The 27,234-nt window shown below is 34.1% G+C and overlaps 1 protein-coding gene across 4 annotated transcripts in view; it reads left to right on the forward strand.

Annotated features, from left to right (window-relative positions):
* brat (tripartite motif-containing protein brain tumor) overlaps positions 1-20,222 on the forward strand; it is an 80,331-nt gene extending 60,109 nt beyond the window's left edge. For all 4 annotated transcript variants that reach the window (XM_015524982.2, XM_015524981.2, XM_015524980.2 and 1 more), the window contains exon 3: positions 9,667-20,222. In XM_015524982.2, the coding sequence (XP_015380468.1) occupies positions 9,687-12,314 (2,628 nt within the window). In that variant the 5' untranslated portion in view covers positions 9,667-9,686 and the 3' untranslated portion in view covers positions 12,315-20,222. The remainder of the gene's footprint in view (positions 1-9,666) is intronic.
* The last annotated feature ends 7,012 nt before the right edge of the window (positions 20,223-27,234 follow it).

Genomic DNA, 27,234 nt, shown 5'->3' on the forward strand with positions numbered 1-27,234 from the left:
ACAGGGCGGAAACTTTCGTGACGGCGTCGTTTTAAATTAATGCTAATATATATTATTATTATGCTCCGCCGATGCACATGTAATATTATTATCTAACCCCTTCGCGTCCACCGCCGCCGTTAGGTCACACGCGATTGTTGTTTTCCTTAAGATCACTCCGGCGCGCATGTGTTAGTCGCGCCGGTGACTCACCGGCGGGCTAGCCGAGCGTGTTGTCTCGTTACTTACTCCTACGCGCGTGCGCCTCCTCGTATCAGTAATAGGTACTCGACGGCGGCACGTGTTGTTGTACGCAATTACGTAAAAATTAATAGGCTCGTACATAATATTATCATTAAGGCTTTTCAATAATAATATAAATAATATCAGGTTTATGGATCGCTCGATCACGATTGCGATTATTCTAAAGAACGTTAAAATTTTCGAATTATTTCGAACTCTTGATAGACGTCATCGATCGCGATCGTTGTGTTACGACACACAAAATATTATTATTATATTATATTATATTTATTTTAATAATATATTGTATTTATACGCACACGCTTGGTATTTATCACAATAATAATAATATGTCGAATCTCCAGCTCGTTCATATTTTTTTTTCCACAGACAACGCTTGTTGTGCGACTTGCACCGTGTGGTGCGCTGTGCGCGCGCGCGACCGCCGGTTTTATTATTTCTTCGTCGTTCGCACGCGGTCCATAAACAATGCGCACTCGGTAGGGCTGCCAGACCACTTTTATTTTTTTTTTCCGCGCGTTAACCGCCTGGTCAGGGTAGTGGCCGCCGCAACCAGTATTTCTACTACTTGGCGGGTGTTGTCGTCGTAAAGTAATGCCATTATTCAATAATCATTATTGCAATAATGATATTAAACAAAATGTGTTTTTTGTTAGCCGTGCAATAATAATAATTTTCGCCCACGTCTTAAAGGGGGACTCCGGTATAATGCTATTGTACGCATTATAATATTACACTAAAACATATTATTGCGTAACGATTACGCAGAGTTAGGTTTAATTTCGACCTCTCTACCATCCGCCGTTCTTGCAACGCGTGGTTATGACATTTTCACTATATTATTGTTATGGTATTAAATGTTATATTATTGGGGATAGTACTATAGTACTGTGTGTTATATTAACCGAACGAAGAGGCGACGACGGTGCAGAAGTAGAGTAGTGTGTGTGTGCCAAAAACTAAAATTGCGCAATCAGTTATGTGACGAAAAAATTCGCGTTAGACTATGGTTTTTTTAGACTTCGAGATATACCGAGAGGATGACTTATAACGAGAACGGCATTTATTTTGCTTCGGATTACGTCATTTCGTCTCGACGACGACACCGTTTATTTCGACGCGTGTGTTCGAGAAACAAATGTTCTCACCGCCACCCCTGCTCCTCTCACACGACATACAAAAATATTTATAATTTATATTTCATTATGAATAGCATATTATATCAATGTTTCGAGAACCAATGCGGCAACAAGCACGTGGCGGAAATGCGTCGTCGCGAATACACAATTATATCGTCTAATTATTTATATTATTATTATTATCATCATTTTTATTGTTTCCTTTTATCTATTACACGCGTCTCCTACACGAGACCTTCGGTGACGACCGCCGTGTTCGTTTTTAAAATTTGACACGAGCGTCCAGCTAACAATATTGGAACGTGGTCCTCTAATAGACACACAAGTAATTTTTAATGCGCTCGTTATTATGATAATGATTATTCGTACTATGTCGTCTTCGACGATGATTTCATACGTGGGCAACAGTACAGTGGCAGCTATATCGATGAAGCGGTCAATGAAGAAAAAAATGGTAGAAATATAATATAAATAATAATAATAATTTAAACGTTCGTGTGGATTGTCACGAAGCGGTGTGGTCGATTCGCATAATAATACGTTCGAGGCGTGCGACTACGTCACTCTGAGTAGTCCAATAGTAGGAATGTTTTCGCAACTCGTTCTCGAACGACCCAAATCTTCCGCACGTTACACTGCTCGCGTAATACACTAATCGTATTTGCGATTATTATATTTTCGCGTGCGCGCGTTATAATTTCGAAATCGTTTTCGTTTAAACTTAAAACAAACTACGATGGTTAGTTCATAACCGTATACAAATAATCATATCACACAACGACCACGTATGGCATATCTCTATTTAGTATTAGGTATTTTATTATGTCCTTAAACTATATTGAAACTGTTTTTATAATGTTTTTTTTAATCATCTTGTAGTTAATTTCTTCAAATCTAGATTTAAAAAATAAAATATTTTTATCGTTTCATGTTTTAAGTCTATATAAAATACAAGTTACAAAAAGTTGTTGATTTGTGTAACGACTTAATAAAATCATGTAAATGAAATATTTTCAAAACCTTAGTTGTTTTTGAAATAGTTAGTGTTGCATGATAATAGAATCCCGTGGTATATGTAATTTTTTAAACCTGTAACGCCACGTTGAATAATAATAATTACAAAGACGACGCGAAGATGATGGATTACATGCGATCCGTGAAGGCTGTTGAAGGCGCGTGAAGGGTGGATGCGTATTATGGTAGTCGTCTTGTAGAAAGGAAAAGTCGTCGGGCGGCTGCGAGCAGGTCTGGGCGGCGCGGTTTTCCGGCCGAAGACCTTGCGCTTCGCGTGACTAATACGCGATTTCCCACTAGTTGCCGCCACGGCCCGGTCGATCGCACCACCGCGGCGTGCACACAACATGTATCGTAGGTACGCGTGTTTTCACGCCGTTGTCGCCTCGACGACGATGACCTTCACGGACCGACGGTCGCATGGCTCTTCGGAAATCTCATTTTTTTTTTCGTCGTTTAATTTCGATTTTTTCCACTACCACGTATAGTATCGTCGTCATGCCAAGTCAAATACACACCACACGGCATACACGTAACTCTGTAAAACGTATTAATATTATATCTGACCGAATGGAGAAAAATAATAATATTATGTCGTGTGGCGCATACGCCCGTCGTTGTCGCCGCCGCACACAATACGTAACCATAGGCGACGACTTGTATTTTGTTAGAAAGTAGTCCGATCGCACGCGCGTCTTATTATCATTCTCATATTATTATTATTATTATTATGTATGTATAGTATTGTATGTGCGCTTGAGACTTATCTGTGCCAATAGGTCATGTTATGTTGTATTATCATCGTCCGTCGAAGGTTGGTCCCAACATAATAATAATAATAATAATAATAATATTACACTCTATACACGCACATTACGACGATGAAGCATAATATATTGGTTGAATGGTTGAGTAACTAGTGCACGATCGGTCGTCTGCCACGCGAGTTTCGGACGCTTCCCAGTCGGGTTACCAAAAATCGCAATCAACAAATTGACATTTTACACCCTGCAGGATTGCCGTGGTCCATACGCAGCTGCGAATACTACGCGATCACTACGACCTCGGTCGGTTTTTTTGCGATTTCCACTCCGGTATTATAATTTTACGCCGTCCTCGCATCCGCCCCGCATAATCATTGTCGAGTGTCATTGGATGAGGCTTTTTCCCCTCGGTTTTGCACCGAATTTCGCGTGGTTTTTTTTTGCTTTTGGGCCTTGACATACGCGTCGACAGTCGGCCGAGGACACTTACGATTGTTTATCGGACGCGCGAAATAACGCCCGACGCGACCCAGTAACCCAATTCGCTCATAATTTCGTGCACATTGACGTGTGGCGCCGAACCGTACACTGAGAAATGTAAAGCGATCGGTTTATGTAATAATTTCAGTCGTAAAACGTTAATCACCTATAGGTACTTTCCTAAAGCCGATAGTATATAATATCTTTTGGTGCGTTCGGTTTTTTAGACGTGCAATCGTCGATAATTTACAATGTCGTTTTGTTTCGTATACATAAGCACGCGGCAGTAAATAATGCGTGTTTTTCTACTAAAAAGGACATAATATTATACGTTTATACTGTGCGTTATTATTTTATGAACATTGTCAGCCGTGTTAGGTCATCGGTTTGTGTGCGTGTGCCGTGTGTGCGTTGTGTAATATCATAATAATATATACCAGACCGGATCTGAACCCCATTTATCGCGCGTGTAAGTATTTTCTCCCACCACACCACGATCGCGCGTGTGTATGTGTTTGTCCCTGTCTATAGCGTCTCAAAACTCGCGTGTACTTACGTTGTTAATATCGTTAATATCATAGTAGGGGTGCAGTTTATAAAAACGCAAGCGAGCTTCGGGCGGTAATTGGGAGGACGCCGGCCGTCAAGTATAATAAATAAATAAATAAATATAATTTCATACATCGACTATGGCGACGACGACCTGAATCGCATTTTCTACATTAATATTAATTTTATTATTTTGTGACCAAACATGTGTGTGTGTGTGTGTGTGTGTGTGTGTGTGTGTATGTCGGCCGACGCCCTGAAACCGTTTTTTCGAAGTTTGCGCGCCGCCTTTCACCGCGCGAAACCCAACAAAAGACCGACGACCGAGCAGGTGACTGTTATGCTCGCCCGGCCACCACAGCCGCCGCCAGGTGCTCTACGGCACTCGCTGCCGACAAAAGACTTACATGCGTGTTTTTTTCGTACAACAATTACCCCGTTGTTGTTTTAGCAGTGGTTTTCGTGTGTCGTATTCTCGATTTGGCGCCACGCGGGACAAAAGAATAAAAAAGGTTTTATCCTTCTCTTTTACTCTCACCACCGCCGCCGTCGCTCATTAAGTTTTGTTTTATATGACGCTCTTTCTTCTCCGACGATTGCCCTGTGCCCGTATTATGTTTGGCACTCGGATTAATATTCTGATAATACTCAATATTTAAAGGCTCATCCCCTCATCCGCGCACGTTCATCGGTGTTGCTTTTTCGCGCACGAAGATGATCGTCAGATCGTGTCGATTACCATGCGGGGATTACGTAATAGACCCGCGCGGTTCGCATTATTTTATAATAATATCATCGTTTCGTTAGAATCATATTAAAATGTAATAGTATTGTGATGTTTTCACCAACTGACTCACAATAACTCGCCTCCATAGCCGGTCGTGCGCATGGTGTATCGATTTATATATGTATATGTTTTTATGTTATTATATTATACTGCTGTGTAATAGTCATTTGAATTTACACACACGGTGTGCACGTACGCCACTGCCGCCGTGACTACGACCACGTGTGTGCGGTGTACACGATTCGTCGTATTGGTTTGTAAACGAAGACCCCCAACTACCATAAAACGTTATTCAATAATATAATGTGGTATTATGTAGTATAATTTTATGTACTATAATGCATGTAATATTTATGGCAAAGTTCTCTGTGTGTGTGTAGCCGCTGGCGTAAACGCGAAGTATAAAACCGGATTAACACCATACTGGCCGTCGTGTATATGCACGAATTTTCTCATTTTCGACCTACCACAACATTTACGCGCACCAAGGTTAAGGTTTGCGTGGAGGTGCTGGTAGTCGACAAACACTGTTGGTCACACTGTATTCCGGCGCCGCTCCACCACTACCAGCGGGCACGTCGCCCCGCGTTTTCTTCTTTCTCGTTTTTGAGTTGATGTTTTTTATAGACGGCAGTATGGCACATAATACTGCTATAATGTTGTCGTTATTTTTGTTTGCTTTTATGCGACGCCTCTCCCATTGTATACACGGTATCGAAGTATGATAGATTTTGAAGAAAACAATACAAACCCAAAATCCGGTTCAAAACATGGGTATAAAATGAGAAGATGTATTGTTTAGTAACGTATTCGGTGTACCTATACCTACACATAATGTGATCGGTTCTCTAGTTGATTAGCTGTGTCAATATAATAGTTTACTATTATAATGAAATGTGGTTACTTCTAGAGGACGTCTCTCACCCGCATATGTTGTCTCCGTCTTACACGCGTACGACATATCAAATTGTACGCTCAGCAGAACACGTGTAGCTCCGTTAGTTTAAAAATTGGAGTGAATTTACCTCTTATAAAATCTAAAGGTAAGATTGTTATTTAGACAACCTCATACGCTTTTTATTATATTTTTATTTTAAAGTGAGTTATGAGCATTTTAACATTATAAATTGTTTGTACATCTTGAAATACTCATAACTCACTTTGAAATAAAATATAATAAAAAGCCTATAAGGTTGTCTAGATAACAATCTTACCTTTAGATTTTATAAGAGATAAATTCACTCTAATTTTTAAACTAACGGAGCTACACGTATTCTGCTGAGCGCACATTTTGCTATATCGTACGCGTGTAAGACGGAGAAAACATATGCGGGTGCGACGTCCTCTTAACAGCTAGTAGTCATTTTTTAAAATTTTTTTTAATCATTGGTTTCACCGAATGCTTCTGCCAATAATAATTACAAGACTGTATTATTAAAATATAATGATTTTTTCCGAACATAAAGGTTCCGATTTTTCGAAGTCTTGGTACTAAAAATATAAGTTATATCCGGAAACGTTTTGCGATCGCGTGTACTTAACAGCGGTATAAATAATTTACAACTAGTATTTACCCATCGGCCATCAGAGTTACAATAAGTCTCAGAGGTAGATTATTTGAACGAAATAATCATAACTGTAATAATAGTAGTTTTTATGTTTATCATAACTTTCGATAGGTCGTATCAGAGCATAAAAGAAGTAATCATGTGAACGCGTGAACAGAGTTTACGTTCTTTCTGATTTTGAAAAGTAAAAATTGATTTTTTTTCGCTCACTCCCCCTTCAACAATTCGCGTTGCCGTGTTTTTTTAGGGGAAACGAGAAGTTTATTTTTTTGTCAGGAACAGCGGTCGCCGACCCCAGTTGTCCACACGAGCGCCCGAGCTCAAGGTCCTCCCCCAAGGCGAATCAATAATCCACATTATTTCTCCCTGTTGCTTATATACGAATCCGACTTACCGCATTAAAATATAAAAATGATATAATACCTAAGGTACTCCTCCAAATTTGATTAAATTGTTTCGAAAATTATATACTATAGTGATGATTTCGGTTGTATTCTATTAGGTAGGTGTTCACTATAATATTGTATTAAGTACTCACACTATTAATCGCCTAAGAGAACGTGCAGTTTATGTGTGCAGGTAAATATTTTCCAAGAATCGCGCGCCAGACAACAATAAAAACCAGCAATAATAAAAAAGAATCAAAGAACAACGAGTTATACGGCTAAATAATAATATGTGCGAGGATAACCCCGCCCGCCTACGTTTTGTACATTGCAGCTGGACTAGAGGAGCCAAAAGAACATAACGTCTAGACATTCCGCCAAGGTCGAATGTGCGTGTGAGTGTGTATTTTTCTCCGTTGTCGTTATAAAACGTATTAAAAAGCCTTCAGATTTTGGACCACCCGCAGTAAAATAAAAAAATGTTTTGTGTCGACATTTAGGGCGATTGCTATATTATTTATTATATTGCCTACTCTTCTTTAAAGTTGATCCCGAACATTTTACGTTTTTAAATGTTATTTCGATGCGAAAAACATCAAATTATCATTTGTTACATAGCGAGTGTGGTCATTTATGAATATTGTAAATAGGTACTACCTACTTGAGATTATTGGAAATCTGTAAGTTCGTGACTAAAAGGTCTCTATATTGAGCAATATTGAACATTTTTGTGCAACAATATATTTAAATGTACCTATATAAATTTAATTTTTGAAAATATTTTCAATATGCATACGATTAGCTATATGCGTGTACAATGCATGTATTATATGTATTTGTATGAAAATGCGCGTCCCGTCATTATATTATTATTATACTCGATATTTGCCATTTGGTGAACGTAGACTATGTATATACACCGAGCATGTAATGCCATTGTTTTGGTCTTTTGTATACTCGTATGCTGGAGCAACAACTAGTTGCCGTGGAAACGAAAGCGATCGACCCCTAGTATTCCGTATTACTCGCTCCCCCGCATTGCTGCGCCGTATTGCCCGTATTATAAAGCGTTTTATTCTTGAACTACCCTCGCCGACCAATAATAAATAATATTCGTACGGTTTTTGGCCGGTAAATAAATATAATATCGGCGTAGTTCAGCAACTGAATCTGGTTTGCAGGAAGACGTGCGAACAACCACGGATAGGGAGGTTTTCGAAGAACAAAAATTAGCAGTGGAGGGAAAAATAGCAATAAAACCGCTTAGTTAAAAATCTGCGGGGCGTGGATCCTTTTAAAATATTTTTAGTTAATAAATATAAAAGGATAGGGAGAAAATGTGCACAAGGGAACCACCTTTCAGAAGATGGCCCCCCCGTTGTCACGTTATTTCTCACAAGTCCCGCCATATTATGTGTTTATATGTCGCGTCCTCACCGCCACACAAACGCATAAGCGGTCTCATTACCCTACAAATTGTTTGGTTCTCATACACGGCGGTACAAGTTTGTGTATATAGTTTTCTTAGTTGTATAGAAACCCATGTCAGTCATGTGTGTGTCCGAAAAATTATGTTAATCCTTATATAACGTTAATCGACGTATTAACAAAAGCATTTTTTTTTTCTTCTCAGGTAGGTGAGCCGTTTATATTTTTTCGTGGCCCCTTGACAAACGTGTTCAAGCTATTGTTGTGCGAAACAGACAAATAACGGCAAAACCAACAAACGGGCCACCTCGAGTGGTGTTTTTCGTGTTTAAAATTGTTGTTTTAATATTTTAATATTCTCGGGAATCGGGGGTGTCAAGAATTCCATGTTTTCTTTTCAAAGATAAATATCTGAAGTAGATAATTAAATTAAACTGAACTTCAGCGGAGATGCTTAACCTTTTTGTGTTTAAATAAACATCTTGACCGCTTTTTGTGTCAGTCTACTGAAATGGCGAAATAATACTAATTTATTTATTATTATTAATTTCTCAAAACCGTTTGTATTTACATATAATCAAAATACAAATAACATAATAAATTATATCACCAATTAATAGATACATTTTTTTCTGATTATTATTTATTTGTTTAAATTTAAATGTATGAACTATATTTGAACTTAAAAGATTGGTGTATAATGTACGTATATATCATATGCTTAAATAATGTTGTTTACAAGCTTAAACAGTAAAACGTTTTGGTATTATTTTAACAACATCAGAAGTTTAACGGTCGGAAATGTTTTTGGTTCATTGACCCTTGTGGCGGTGTGTAGTCACGAACCGAGTGTCAACACAAAAGCTATAGGATGCGCGTGCGCTGCATAGTTAGGGCCAGTGGGTGGGTGGACGCAGGTGATGGCAGAGAGGTCAATGGCGGAAGTGTGCGTTTTCTCCCCGTGGAATCGTGCCGACGATGCTGCGGCGTCGGTAACCATGGCAATCCCGCACCGGCAATATAGTCATCGGTCGCAATGACTCATAGTTTGAAAATTCAGAAATACACCAAACGTATAGGCCTTATATTTTCCACCTTTATTCTATACACAAAATATAAACAAACAAATTTAATTGAAAAGATGTATATTATTATTGTTGTTTGTTGTTTTTAATTGTATTACGTGACTGATTACTCATAAGCGTAATATAATACAAGCAAATATTATATTATTAATATTACATCTATCGTTTTTGGTTTTAATAGTTTGATAATTTTATTGACCCGTCGGTTTGGATTCTGTTACAGATTTAAACCCGTTGGATTAAATGATGGCTTCTCCTACGCCGTCTCTAGATTCGCTATCCGGATTCAACACATTCGGCCCGGACTACAATAGATCGTTGTCATCTAGCCACTCGCCAACCGACTCAGACAGCAGCGGCTCGGGCGTATCCACAGGTGGCAGTGGAACTAGCAACAACACTGGTCCCCGCAAATGCCAGTTGTGCCATGAGATATTCTCAAACCCGCGAGTGCTTCCTTGTCTGCATACGTTCTGTCACGCCTGCTTAGAAAATAACCAAGATCAACCGGAGAAAATCACTTGCCCCAACTGTCACCAGGAGTGCATCCTTACAAACCGCGGAATATCCGGTCTGTTGCCCGACTTTACCGTGAACGGTTCGATCGAAGTCAACCCTGACAAGTTCGCGGGCGTGTGCAAGGGCTGCAAGAATCTCAACACAAACGTGGTGGCATACTGTTACGACTGCCAGCAAACGTTGTGCGCAAACTGCATGATGGCTCACCAATTCATGAACTGTTTCGAAGATCACCGCCTACACGGTCTGACGTTCGAGAACGGCGACGACACGAAGAATGCATTCATACCGACCAGCGTGGGCGACCGCGTCGTGTTCTGTTCCCGTCACAAGAACGAGTCGCTGAAGTACTTTTGCCGCACGTGCAACGTGCCCGTTTGCAAGGAGTGCACGCTCAGCGACCATCAGTTCAGCATGCACGACGTGGAGCATCTGAGTGACATTGGCGTCAAGCTGCTGGACATACTCAACGGCACGGTGCAGGAGAGCAAGGTTAAGGCGACCGACATCCGCAATATGGTCAAGAACATCGAACACACGTCGAACAAGCTGCAGGTGCAGTACCACAAGGCGCAGAACGAGATCAACGAGACATTCGCGTTCTACCGGTCCATGCTCGAGGAACGCAAACAGGAGTTGCTCAAGGAGGTGGAGAGCGTGTACAGCGCCAAACAGCTGACGCTGAACGAGGCGTCGCAGAAGGGCTTGGAGGTGGTGGACAAGATCTATCAGACCGGCGAGTTCGTCGACCGTCTGACCAAAAACGCCAACGTTGTCGAGTGCCTGCTGTTCAAGAAACTGCTGGACTCCAAGCTACAGTCGCTGATGAGTTACGAGCCCGATAACAGCGTGCAGAACATCTGTGACCTGGAGTTCGTGTCCAACTACCAGGCCATACAAGTGGGCGTGAGGAACACGTTCGGGTACGTGCGGTCCAGCACCGAGTTGGGAGTGATCGGGCCAGGCAAGCAGCCGCCGATTGCCCGTCCGACGAACGGGTCGCTGATGAACGGCAACTCTGCGATCATCTCCAACGGTTGCATGAACGGCGGTGGCGTCCCCGCGGACTTGCTGCAACAGCACAACAATGGCGCCTGCACAAACGGAGGAGGCGGTGGCGGTGGTGGAGGCATCATCGAACGTCCGTACTCCAACGGGCTGACGTCCACCAGCCCACTTTCGTCCGGCCAGTACGACACTAACAACATACTGTCCAAGCGGTTCAACAGCGTCAACAGCCTTGGACCGTTCTCGGCCAGCTCGATCGGCGACCTGAACCTGAACGCCATCGGCAACATGAACGGCATGAACGGTATGGGCGGGGGCAACGGCGGTGGCAACGGTAATGGTATGAACAGCATTAACCCGTACGAGAAGTGGTCCAACGGCGGCAGTGGCGACATATTCCAGAACGGCAGCGCGGACTTCCCGCTAACCATCGACAACAATGACTCCATACTGGACCTGTCCAGCAAATTGTTCACCGCGTCCATATTCCCGCCCAAGTCGCAGATCAAGCGGCACAAGATGATCTACCACTGCAAGTTCGGCGAGTTTGGCGCCATGGAGGGCCAGTTCACCGAGCCCAGCGGCGTGGCGGTGAACGCGCAGAACGACATCATCGTGGCGGACACCAACAACCACCGTATCCAGATATTCGACAAGGAGGGCCGGTTCAAGTTCCAGTTCGGCGAGTGCGGCAAACGGGACGGACAGCTGCTGTACCCGAACCGCGTGGCCGTGGTGAAGCCGTCCGGCGACATAATCGTCACCGAGCGGTCGCCCACGCACCAGATCCAGATCTACAACCAGTACGGGCAGTTCGTCCGCAAGTTCGGCGCCAACATACTGCAGCACCCGCGCGGCATCACCGTCGACAACAAGGGCCGCATCGTGGTGGTCGAGTGCAAGGTGATGCGCGTCATCATCTTCGACCAGGCCGGCAACGTGCTGGTCAAGTTCGGATGCTCCAAGCACTTGGAGTTCCCCAACGGCGTGGTGGTCAACGACAAACAGGAGATATTCATATCCGACAACCGGGCGCACTGCGTCAAGGTGTTCAACTACGAGGGCCAGTACCTGCGGCAGATTGGCAGCCAGGGCATCACCAACTATCCGATCGGCGTGGGCATAAACGCCTCGGGCGAGATACTCATCGCCGACAACCACAACAATTTCAATCTGACCATATTCACGCAGGAGGGCCAGCTGGTGTCCGCCCTCGAGTCCAAGGTCAAGCACGCTCAGTGCTTCGACGTCGCCCTCATGGACGACGGCTCCGTCGTGCTGGCCAGCAAGGACTATCGGCTGTACATCTACCGTTACATTCAAATACCTCCGATGTTAATGTAGATCTCATTATTAAGCATTCCTAAAAATTAAATCGAATCATGTCGCCATGGGAAAAAAAAATGTCAACGGTATTTTTTTTTTCGGCAAAAAAAAAAGAATCTGTTAACATTTTTTCTTTTCTTCTCCTTCCCCCTCCCCACCCGAAAAAAGTTGTTTGCTCTCTTTGTGTCCACTGCTCATCACACATTATTTTGTTATGCAAAAAAAAAAAAAAAAAATGTCGCAGGTTTGTGCGCGTTTATTATATACATTACATACATATATTATCATTATGTCCTGAACGTTTAATGCCTGTCAGGAGGACAGTTACATAATTATGTTTTTATTAATTGAGTAAATTATTATTGTTTCATTTTAGCAAATTCACAGTGTAAACCTGTTACATTTTGAGTACTTAAAACCCACAAAAAAATTAATGCCAGTTAAAAAAAAAAAAACAAAAAAAAAACCATCTACAGTACATGTTTGTTTAATTATGATTTTTTTTTTTGTGTTTTTTTACCTCTAACTTTTAACGTTTTTAATATTTTAACTTTGCGGGGTTTTATTCTTTGGATGTTTTTTTAAATACATATTTTATTGTAACCAGGTTAGATTGAAATTCTGAGACTTGTAATTTGTAACTTAAGGACTGTTATTTTGTATTATTATTATGTGAATTAATTATTATTAAACATAACTTTTAAAAAGTAGTTGATGAAAAAAATAATTAGGCTAGCGAGTGTCTTTGTTCTCTTTAGTGCGCGAAACTTACTTATTTTTGTTATTATTTTTGTATTCATTAAAATGTACTGAAATCCCAGGATAGTTTTCTTACCAATATGCCTTTAAACTAAATTAATTTTAATTTTGTTTAATTGTTTTAATTTTAATATTTTTGTTATTACATCAAAGTATCTGCTCTGATTTGTTGAAGCGTTCCTTTCCATGGGACTTTGCTAGTCAAATTTCGGATTCCGAGTCTCCTATTTTTTTTCGCCACTTAATGTACGGATACTCGCACCATATTTTTTTTAACCTGTATTATTTGAAAAAATACCTACCTAAAAATATATTATTTAAGTTGTTTATCCTTTATTTTTCGTTCATTTCTATATATTCGAACTCAAAAATATTTTAGTACGTGTACAGGTTTACAATATTTTTTGTCCTAATTATACATTTATTATATATAATAACTTATACTAGAATTATAATAATTACTAAATCAATTTTTGTGTGTAACTCTCATATTTTGCGTTGTTATTTTATATTAATAATCAAGCGTTGAAAACGAAATCTTAATTATAAAACGTACCTACAAACAAAAAGTACGAAATCAACAAAAATGTATAATTTTTTTAATTGGGAGTAATAATTGTTATAGTGGGATTGCTCACTAGTTTTTGTTTTTCTTTGTCTAAGTAGTTATTGGATATTATTATTGTTGAGTTTAATTTTAGTTAATTTTCATCTTTTTATATATAAAAAAAAAATAAAATGTGCGGTATTCCATTAGACTTTTTATTCTTAATTGATTTTTTGTACTTTCGTATTCTTATAGTTAAGGATAATAGTGTCTTCACAGTATTTAATTTTTTTCTTAATTTTTTTTTTATGCACCAAGAAATAAAATTAATATGATAATGTAGCTTTAATGTAGTGTTTGTGTTTGTGTTTTACGCGTTTATTATTATTATTATTTTTTATTATTATTATTATTATTATTATTATTATCATTATTATTATTATTATTATTATTATTTTTGCATTTTTAATGATATTTTCGAATTTATTATTACTTATTATTGACGATTATAATATTAATTAATAATGAGGCATTTAGTTAGCTAATAATAGTTTTGTAAACTTGCGCTTGTCCCTCCATTTAAGTTACATGTTTAGTTGCTGAAGTTCGTGTTATCTCGATTTGAAAACAAATTAAAATAGAAAACATAATAAGTAATATCGTAATGTCCTCGTCATCTTAATATTATAAGTTCAATAATATGAACACTATCAAATATTATTATGTTTAACAGTGAATAATAACACATTATATTATTGTCTCCTATAATTATTTTTTATACGGCAATGCGCATTTTTGTTTTATTTATTTCTTATTATTTATTTTTATTTTTTTTTTTGTTTAAAGATAATTAAAACTTGTTATACATTTTTTTTAATATAATTTTTATAATACATGATAATTAATTTCGAAAACATATTTCCAAAAATATTTTATTTTTTTACTTTCCAAGCGATGTCGCTTTCCAATCAGTAACATACTATTACTATATTTATATTACGTGTAAGTTCTTCCAAACGTCCTACTAACATTTTTATTACTTCCTAATGCATTTTGTACCTATATACGTTAGGTATATATTTTTTTATGTGCTTACGTTCATTATATGCGTATATACATTCCACGATTACTTTATTTTTCGTATATCTTAATAAGGTTTAAAAAAAAAAAATAAAAAAATAAAAAAATATTTTGTCTAGTCAGTGTTTTTCGTGTGGTTTTGAATTATTTTTATTTTATTTTTTCTTTACGTAGATTTTATTCGCTTGATATTAGATGATATTATTAAGTAAGTATGTATGTGTACCTTACGTTTGTATGATATATTTTATATTTTGGTTTAATTTTTTAAATTTTATTCCGTAGTTATTAGAAACGTCGCACAATATTACGACATATTTTATAATAATAAATAATATGGTAATGACATCGGCACGGCGTGTGTGTGAAAACAAACAAACCGTGCCTTTTCATATTGGTAATAACTAATAATCATTCTTAGTAGCGTAAGGTTAGTGTTCGCCCCGCCTGTATTTGTACACTGGTTTCACGTTTCCTATGTATCGTTTTATCATATATATATATGTCCATATAGAGTCGTCATTGGAACAGCTAGTACACTATTGACATGTACGACGAATGGCTTATAATATTGTATTATTAAGGTTGAAATAGTGCATTTTTTTTCCATTTTAATCGTACACTATGTATAATTTATTATTATCATTACTATTATTATTATTATTATTATTATTATTATTATTATTAATGTTTTAGACTTGGTAAGCAACATGTATTATATTAAATGATAGTTAAAAATATTATTACTATCTAATAATGATCGTGCCAACGTAACTTTTATAGCAATAGAATAATAATTATAAAAATATTACATCGGGAACAAGAGGAGAAATCTCCACCCTCCCCCCCCCCCCGGAATATATCTACTATATTATTATTATCATCACCACCACCGATGACGTGTAAAGTGATTTTTGTTAGTTTTCATTAATCATCGCTCACCATCAAGTCGGGAGCGTTTCCGATTTGTAACGGTTACAAACACTAATTATTAAAATACAACGTAATCATATAATATAGGTTCCCGAACTCAAAACTATTTAATCAGGGTGCGTATTTTTCGACCGTGTTAAGTTTTGTTTGACATAATATTTACGATTGATTATATTTTATATATTTTACTATTTTAGACTGCAGTGGTAATAAATTACTATTTTCAGTTAATTTTGCTATTCAATTATATATCCCCTCTCCCCACCTGATGTCATCAATAAAATTTAATATTTTTGATCACGTGCCATTATCATTATTATTATTAACAATACCGACCGTGATGATGATAATTAGTGCAACCATCCGGCCGAAATCAACGGGCTCACGCATACGTATCGCTCGCAATGTCCGTGACAAAAGCTATCCATGCCATGCGCGGTCTTTGCGACGGACCTTTTTCACTCTCTTCCCCCGCCGATGGATTCCAGCGCCGTACACACACCTACCCACCTTGCCGTATCCTATTTCATACGTTTTGACCGCACACCTGCCGCAATAGCTGTATATAGATTGAGGTACGCTGCGTCGCCGTAGCTCAACATATAGTAATCGTCAACATTATATTACCTCGCCACAAAATGTTTATAGGTATTTTTTTTTAAAATATATTTCGTACAATGTATACTCGACAGCATAACGACGTAGTATTGTATATAATATTTTAAAACAGTCTTTTTTTTTTTTCTAACCGTATTCTTAAAATAATAATTAATTTAAAAAAAAAAAACCCATGTCAATTATCGTGTAGGAGGTAGCTGTTCGTATTACACAATAATGTTTCATTATATTGTTATGTATTTTACCACATTTATAGAGTTCGATATCGACCACTTGCCAGCGCCCACTTAAACATTACATGACCGGTTGATGATCGTTATTTATCACACACGCACACACGATCGTAGCGGTTTTTATGATACGCGACGCGTTAACATGATAATACACCCAATCGGGATCGTCTGCCAGTTTCGAAAAAAATTTTGCCCTCGCGAAAATGGTTGTGAGAATAAATCGCGTTTGCAGCTTTTTAATACACGTGGCGTTGGAACATAATCGACCGTCGTCGTCTACTTCGCGGACCCAAAAACAATAATAATATATACTATTTAAGTAGAACATATACCTCACCCGCGTTTAGAACAATACATAATATACAATCGTTAAACGTGTAAACAGTATAATACTATCACGGCATCTAAATTACTGTAATAAATTAATATGATACTTCACAATAATGCGTTAGAGAGGAGAGATAAATCGACGTATTATTATATATTATATTATATTATACTATATATTTCGTATTCCATACCTATAAATTATAATAATATTTCACCGTCGCTGACGTGTTTATTTTTCTTATCACTTCGTAGTTTTAGGGGTGTTGTAGTACCTATATATTGTGTCGGCCAAGCTTATGATAATCAAATGTGAAAAATCTGTGGCAAAGCACCAAAAACTATATATATACAAATCGAATAAATGAACTACCCTTAATTAATAATGATAGCCGTTAATTAAATATAGATTTTTCTACATATATATTAGGTCTTCCCCGATGTCGGGTCTTCAATAAAGCGGTTTATATTGTATTACGTATGTGCCACATCAGGGTCCAACTCCATCCCTTTCGGGTACCTTTACATTATAATAATATTATATACGTGCATATTATATTATTATGACAATAATTATAATATACCACATGTGCATTTCTCTATGTAAACATATTTCGTGTCAATTCTCAATGCGTACAATTTTTATTTTCATTTCTCTATTTTTTTCGTTACCTATTTATTATTATTAACACTACTATCATTATTATTATTATTATTATATTTTATAATAAATTATTGTGTTACTACGGTACGTACCTATTTAGATGAAAAAATATGTCCACAGTATATATATATATATTATCTATCTATCTAGTCGAAACGATTGTGAAAACCACTGCTTCGATGGTGTTCGATAAAGGTATTTAATAGTATACATATAGGATAAAAACGTATGTCAATTTTATACATATATACCTATTATTATGGAAGTTGAATGTAATTTTCTGTTTTTCGCTCACGATTTTAATTTTTTAATAATTTTCAAACAAACGAATCACATTATTACTCTACCACTTGTTAAAAATATAAAAATTGAAAAAAAAAATGATAATAATAATAAATATTTTGAACGGGTCGAAGAAAAAAAAAACATGTCTGTCGGACTCTTTTTAATAACTATGCATAATATACCTACACTACTTGTTCGTGTAGTCTACTTTATGTAAATATTTTTATACTTTTTTATATATTATCGACAACATATTATATTATAGTACATATAATAACTATCTATATAGCATACAATAATACATGTATTACTATTCGTATGTATCAATATACCTATATATGTATATGTATATAATCGTGTGTGTGCGCGTGCATGTTATATATATATATATATATATATATATTTAAAGGTATATATATATTATATTATATTTATGTAGGTTTTTTAGTGTAATTGTTTTGCATAGAAATATATTGATAATAATTATGGTGTTTCGCGTAGAAATGGTATGCCGTTTGACATTATACCTGTATATTATGTGTTTTCGGTAAATTCTTTTTGCGGACGACCATCCGAGGCGAAAAAACTGGCGCGATTTCGCGATCCGTGTAAATCGATAATACCTACTTATAGAAAGCAAACAAACCTAATTAGCCACACTATACATGCATACCCAAATATTATACACTTCTATAGTCCCCCGGACGATTTATTTTATACTATAGAAGCGATATATTTTCTATGATATATGTTTCGTCGTGACGCTAAGGTTTTTCCCACAAAAGCTCGGAGAACGAAAACATGCATATTTATGTTATAATTTATAGGTACTTGTAAAACACAACATTATTATATACTTTATGTATACATATCTTGCGGTGGAATACTATAATACACCTGCAGTGTGTTGGTAGAATTTTTTTTATCATTGTAATTTTTTTTTTTGAATTTCTATTTAATAGGTATATTATATTATACAATATATATATACATATTATATATATATATATATTATATAGACTAGCTATTTATTTAATAAGACATTAAGTTTAAAAAATAAGGCGCGTTGTTAGTATTTTAAGCGCACGTGTACGCTAGTGCATTTTATATATTATATTATTACCTACTATTATTATTAAATTATTATTTGTGAAACGTAAACATAAGTGAAAAAAAGTTTAAAAAATATGAAATGATACATTTATTATTATTAATACTATGTAGACTAAAACAAAAACAAAGTTCATATATTGTATCGTATTTAATATTTAGGTGCCTCACAACTGTTTTATTATGTATAAGCGTTGTTTTTGTTAGGACAATCGTCATTTTTTGTATCCTTCAGACACAACTCTTTCTTGTTCGCGTGGAAGTCTAACTGGGTGTTGTTCAGGAAAACCGATTAATGTATTTATATAATAATTACAGATAAATCGAATAAACTTTCGATTCACAAATAACGAATGATAAAAAAAATATATATATAATAATATTATAATACTAACAATCAATGCGATGTAATAAAATCAACACTCAATGTTTTACATCGAAACGCACTTGTAGACATTATAATATACGGTAGCGCCAAGAAAAATAAATTAAGAATTTTTTAAATGTTAAAATAAAAGTACTTGAACAAAGACTGATGATGTTGTTTTGGCAAAAAAGTCTATTTTTTCATTAAAACTATTTGAGAATTGTATAAAAGGAGTTAAATAATCGGTATTTGCTTATATTAGTGCTCAGATAATATTTGAACATTTTTGTTGTTGTTGATCAAAAATAAAAAATAATAAATATTAAGTTATTGCAAAAAACGTTTTACTACTTGTATAAAAAAAAAAAATTTAAAAATGGGGTTGAAACTACGCTATTAAGGACCAACTGTTTTCTTGAATACCTATTTTTACTTCTCTGTGTTGTAATAGGAGACCATATCTATATTATATAGTGTATAATCATAAACGATTTTATAAATAATTGCTTTATTGTATCCCTCTAATGATTTCCTATATTATGTATTAATTATTGTGTAACCTTCGAGATGGTTTCAAACAGCATTATATTATTGTTCTTATCCGAATAATATCTAATTAATGTACAACGGTGAAATATCGATGGTCGCCGCTCAATAAAATATATAATAATATGATATAGGTTGTACTAGAGCTGATCTTATCAAAACACCTAATAAATAAAAAAAAATCTACAATACAATAATACATAATTTGTTTAAATTAAAATATTAATTATTTATTATTATTATTATCATTATTATTATTATTATTATTATTATTATTATTATATTATTATTATTATTAATTATTATTATTATGTTGTGTGATTAGTCTTTATAGTTCGTGTACTCAGGCATACATTAATTATAAGTGACTTTTTATCAATAATTTTCGTTTGTATGCATGTATACTTAATTTTTAAACAAAAGTTGTGTTGAAAATAAAAATGTAAAAAAAAACAAACGAGTTGTGTGTTTTTTAATTTGTTTATCCTCGTCCTCAGTGTATATAACATACATAACTGTTTTTCTACTATCTTGTTTAAGTTTCAAAGTCCGATGTGTCTCTATTTACTTCGATATTATATGGTATAGGGTATGTTGAGTTTAATGCGATGTATAAAGGTAAGACAGAAGTCGTAACTCGTAATAATGACAGAAGAAGCTAAAGAAACTCACTCGTCAAATTAATGTTTTATTGCGGTGGTGCGATTTATTTATTTTTCATTTGTTGTTGTTTTATATAAAATCAATCTTCTGTTCAGTGCCGGTCTGTTATTCAGTAGCGATTATAGCGTACGGCCAGTAGAAAGGGATGTGGGTCTGACCTAAACATGGGCAGCAGTGGGTACCAAAACATTTTTTGGTGCCCAACTGTTAACAATGTTATATTAAAAATTTCATGTAACATTAAAAATAAATTTACCATATTTTTCAAGAGACCATTTTTTTTACATACCTAATATTTATATGTAACTAAGTATTATATAATATGTAAGGTTATTTTAATATTTATAATTAATTAGTTTACTGTTAGAGTACTCACCTAAATTCATAATATACAATATAAATATAACTATAAGATAATGACTGCGATAACTTCAATCTGCAGTAGTGTGATTAGTTTTAACTTCATTTGTGGTATGTTATGGCATATATATGATGGGTATTGTGTATGCAATTTTTGTAGTAAAACAGAAAAAATGGATATTATTATTCGAGTTTATAAAAATCAAAGAAAATTGAAAGTGGAATATTGGATGGAAAAAATTCAGGAATTGAGGTGCGTTAATATAGGTTATAAATATAATATATTATGGCCAACTGTACGAAATCAAGTTCTAAAACCACTCTGTCTATTGTAAGGATATACTAATTGAAATTAAATTTATTAAAGTGGAAACCAAATATTATTGAACTCTGGATTTTTTTAAATTACAAATATTTGACATCGATATTGGTTTTGGCCTTGGTCGTCTCCACATGCGATGAGTATACATCATATAAATATCATATCAGTGAAGATTATTTCGATATATTTTTATGTAATTATTTCATTATATTTATGTTTCATACTTTCATAATATATAATATATAATTTTATTACATATTTAAAAACAAACTATAATATGTTTTAATAGGTATATCAATATAACCATATTGATAATTGATATATTGTGATATGCTTACTTAAAAACGTACGACCGTGTTTATGATAAATCGTGTCATTGCTGCATGCGATTGTGTACTTGAGACCACGTACCACAACCACGACAGTAGAGCAACTAAATTTTTTTCAAAGGTAGTGTTATCCATACAATAATAAAGAATATATAATATTTTAATAAAACTTACATAATATTATATATTATATTTTATATTTGACGTAGGTACCTACCGATTAGGCAAACGAACACGCTGAAACGTAATATTACTGTGATGTATTATGTGTGCTGTCGATCGTATATTACAGGCGTAATTAAATAATTGACCATCTCGAGCCGTAAGTGTGATAAATTATTCGATTAGTCGATAATATTTGGTTATTGTTTATTATAGCTTTATATGTGAACTGAACATGATAATTATATGACAATATAAATACTATAAATACATGTATCACAATTTAGAGTTAGAGGGTTAATGAGTAGGCAGGGTCGTGTTAAAGGGGGTGGGCAAAGGGGACATTCGCCCCCGGGCGCCACAGCTTGGCAAAATCAAGGGGCGCATCGAGCTTGAGAAATCGCTGTTGGTGAATCCTCAACTTATATTTGTGCCCCTGGGCGCCAAAAATCTTAGCACAGGCCTGTTGCAGGTACGTTTATTGCAGTATAAACGTTGCATTACAATATTCTGATGTCGATACGACCGCGTATAAATGTATGGTCAATGGTCATAGAAGTGGGTGGGCTTCACTTTATAATTTTATAATAGTTTATAACCTATACAGCGAACCCTTTGAAATGTACCCTATAAGGATGTCACGCTATATCATTTATTAATATATAATTATTACTATATAAATAACATCCATCATATATAAACGGTTATATTATCGGTACCTAAACTGTACAGGGAACATGGATGAAAACTGATCGCAATATTATACGAATTAGTATAAATAGTAATCATATATAGGTCTTACGCGGTGTAGTCACAATCAGTACAGTATACCTATTATACGACAGTAAATAATATTATATTATATAATTATATTTTTATTTTTATTTATTCCTTTTCCGTGTATTAATATCGATCATAGTTTATATTGTTTATATAATGTTATCACGGTCCCTTCGTCGTCATTGGCAAGTTCATGGAAAACTTCAATGCGCCCCAAGTCGTGTTTGCAGGCGTAACAACATTTTGGTTTTTAGACTATACTTATACTTACTTATTAGTTTACTACACTTACAATACTTACAAATGGAGATCTTTGACTTACAATCGCGCGGTCCAGTTCGATTTTTTCGACATATAGGGGTACCTACCAGTAATCTCATAGATTTAAATAAAAATTAAATAAACTTCACACACAACGAGTCAGTGGTGTAGCTTGAGCGCTTAAGGCGGGTTTCCACGCAATACGCGTACAATTTTCAGCTATATAACAACACGGTAACGTGGTTAATCGTGTGGTAGCCTAACCCAACCAACCAATCACAGCAATGGATTTCCGCGAGTGAAAACACTGGAAACCCACCTTGACCTAACCTATAAAATTTTTAGTGGATATTTTGTAACCGCGTATCAGGTTTAAAAGTTTATAAAACATCAACGTGTAGTGTGTGCGAGCGCTCTTCGACACAATTCCGTTGTTAGTCGTTGATTGTGAGTTGCGACGCTGACGACAAAAAGATTTCGTAAAATCCGTAACGTTTTCGGCAGTATAGTGCATTATCATGTTCGTCTGTAATAGTTGTCTATACCGCTGGCTAGATCCGGAGAGAAGAATATCAGATAAGTGATCATCGTCAAATCGACAATAAAGTTCTCCTTGTCGTAGAGTTTTTGCAACGCACATTATAATAAGGTAGACGATTTTTACATATTATTTTACTTTAATTCAACGCTCCTGTGGCCCTGTGTAGTAACGACCATGGCGTCGGTGCTCATTAATGTATTACTTTTCCGATTAAATCGTAAATTATGAATGAATCGAAATAAAATATTCATAGATGAAAAACTCATGACTCTATGATTTATTTTTTTACGATTTATACACATTTAACTTTTGAACTACCGCCATGACCACTGTTCGCATTACGTACATCACAATATTTAAATCAACACTTAATCGACAAAAAATATTTAAAACAAGAAGTTCCTTACATGTTATAGGTATACAACGACAATATTATTTCAAAATATATTTACACGAATAAACTTGATCGTAATTGTAATTTAAGCAATGAGGAACTGTTTTGAAGCATAATATGTTTCAATGAATTATTCAATTTATATTCAATATTCGTTTACGCGTTTAGATTCACAATCACGAACAGAATTTTTTTTAATATTCCACTTAACTATATACATTATGCTCTTATTTAAGTATTAAATATATTTAATCACTATAAACCAGAGGTAATACTTGTATATTTGAAAATTATATGTTTATGCTTAAGGTATATTACAAGTTCCGTTTTTTAAATATAGGTATATACACATAAGTTTGTTTAATAGTTATTTGAATCAATCGAATGTTACATCGATAAATTGGTTTAATCTGCGTAATCGATTAATTGTTTGTTCATTACTTTATATAACTTAATAAGTACTCATCACTGATTAATCAAATGGTTAATGTCTATATCTTAATGTGTTAAAATGACGTCGTGCGTCGTACTTGAATGTGTTATCGCCGTTTGATTAATGCATAACAAGTAGATAACAATATATACATGCAAGTGCAGCATTTCAAATTTGTTTTTAGCATTAATTTATAAAGTAAATTGACTTATTATGAAGCATATAGGTATAAGAATCGTCATCTATGTTCTCTCGTTGGATTTTTACAATATTTCAGACTCTTGGTACCTATGAATTTTAGTTTAGAATATAAGCTAAACAACTTATAATCTTTGTAAGAATTTGTAATAATATTTGTAGTTTCTGTATAGATTGTGTGACTTTTGTTTTGTGATTTTTAAATCCACAATAATTGAAAACTATTTTGTTTATAAAGAAGATTATAGGTATAAAGATAAATCAACAATTTTGTAAAAATTATTATTTAATACAATTCACTATTTCAGTCCATATATGTTTCTTATACTACAAACATGTTTAATAGTTTTTAATTTTACAATTAATTGACGTAAATAACTCATTTGTATATTATACTATGAAGAGGTAGGACATGCGCATCGTTAGTACTTCATTGTTTACACATATTGAATATTGATATATGAGAGTATGAGACTATATACGTTTTTTATTTAATAATAATACATTACATGTGTTTTAAAGTTTGGAAAAAAAGTTAATATATTTCTACTCTTTAAAATTATGTCGTGGTAACTAATAAAAGATAATGAAACGAAACATGTACTTATATGTTACAAATTATACGATACATTACAAAAATTTTTGAGAAAAGACGTATTTACTTCATGTATTTTATATTATACAGGCCCGAATGAGTTGTAATATGTCTTCAGCAGCCTCATATTATGCATGTGCTCCATATTAGGGGCAAAGTGTTGATATTGTCAGTTTAAAATTATATTAGGAAGTAATTTGTGCTTTCTGTAGCTTAGAAAATATATTACATTATTATTGTTGTTAAGTATTATACTTGATAAGATTTATATATTTATTTGATAAAATATTAAAATATAAAATATAATCCTGTAATAACCATACAGGATACATAAATAAATTTAAAACATAATGATCTTTATTGTTATTATTATCTTCACACAGCACGTTTGTGCATTATTTCTACATTAAAATGAAATTAAATATAATAACGTTATACCGCAGAAAAAAAATTAAATCACTGCGGAAATGGTTTTTAAACGTTAACATAGCTTTTCTTCAAATATTTATCCGCAAAACATGTATTTTTATTATTATTTTGTAGAAGTTATTTTAATAATCCAAATTAAAAATAATGATTAAATGATTAACTAAACTATATCTATTGTTTTGGAGAATTTATGATTTTCAGGGTGTCAGAGCTGACTTTTCAAATTGTCCACAATATTTAAATTATTAAAATAATACTTAAAATATTTTCTCTCTTATCCACCTATCCACTATCTGATACATAATATATTTTAGAGTGATTGATACGATGTACACATATTATATAAAAAATAAAAAAAATTACTTCACATGAAAAACTCTCACGCTTATATAGTTGATATGTCAGACTTTAATTATTTTATTTTTAACTGAAAGATGATGACTTTTTACAAGTAGGATCAAAACCAAGATTTTTGATTGATTTACTTTAAATAGTGTTAGATAGATACTTTTGAAAAATACTAAATATTTAGCTTGCAAAGTTATAATTATTAAAATCAGGCTTTGGTCCTAATTCCAAAATGTTCTTTTCTTTTAAATGTAATAAAAGTTAATAAAATCCAACTACCTACTCTATTACGGGGCGTGAGTTTTTCCTGAAAGACATGTTTTTGTTCTAAAACCTCACTGACTTTTATATAATTCATAGGCATAATTTATCAATAATTAAAATTTGTTTTACATTTGATAATGACTTGTGAGTAAACTTCTAAACAAAACTATTCTTATTTGAAACATTAAATTAATCTTATATAGCTTTTTTGAATTTTTAAAGGACTGAGAAATATTAGTAATTTAGGTATTTTTGTGGTGTGTATCATGTATATTATATATCATTTATTATTAGCTAACTAAACTTATAAACTCAAAAATGTGATTCACGATAACTATTAATATATTATGACTATAGTACGTAACTACGAGTATCTAGGTAATGTTTTAATATATGGGTCACGTGTTGGCAATTTTTCTAGATTGTATAAGTAGCAAATTTTAACCATTAGTTACATTCTTATTATTTATTACTATTAGCGATGAAAATGTTCAAATATCATAATTTATTATAATTTTAAATATTATAATGATTTATTCGTTTTTACTATGTATGAAACAAGGTAAAGAGACAAGACATATTATGAATTACGGTATAACATATTATGATACATAATATATATATATATATATATATGAATTGTTTTACAGTAAAACGTATGTCGTGTAAGTACATCTAACCTGTAATTTATACTCAATAAAAAAAATAATAATTTAAAAACAATAGACATACAAATTTATCTCGTACAGTCGTACTTATATTATAAAATTGAATTGTTATGAACTTAAATTTAATAACAATTATTTCTAAAAATGATTATCTAACAATTTTCTGTGAAAATAATAAAATAATAATAAATAGTTTTAATTTATATTTTAAAATGCACTAGTTTTTAAAATTATTCTAATCAATAATAATTGGTAATTAACACAGGACTAATTAAAAGTATGGTTGTATTTCCGTTAATCAACTAATTAAACAAAATTTAATTATCTAAATATTGTGTTTATATTTGATCACAATATCGTACATTAGTATAAACGTTTTAAAAATTTAAACTTTTAAATAATAGTAAATGCAGGTAGGTAGTTTTTTTTGTACACGTACCAACTCTTAACAGTGTTTTTATGCAACGCCATCAAAGCATGTAGACACAAACAACGCCATTTGTGTTTGACGTTTGCTGTATCAATGTATACAATTTGTAGTACCTATTTATAATTTGTTGTTTTTTATAATTAATAGTAGAATTAAATATTTACCTAAACAAATAAAATAACAATCATTTGATCGCTTATAAGCCACTGTGCTGTTTAATTGTAAGTGTTACGTACAACTCGTACAAGTGATTTGGCTGAGTTTGAATGAATTATGAATAGGTAGTAACTAC

Source organism: Diuraphis noxia, unplaced genomic scaffold (genome assembly GCF_037042655.1).
Source record: "Diuraphis noxia isolate RWA-SAM2 unplaced genomic scaffold, SU_Dnox_SAM2 contig0005, whole genome shotgun sequence".
In the NCBI taxonomy this organism is placed as follows: Eukaryota; Metazoa; Arthropoda; class Insecta; order Hemiptera; family Aphididae; genus Diuraphis; species Diuraphis noxia.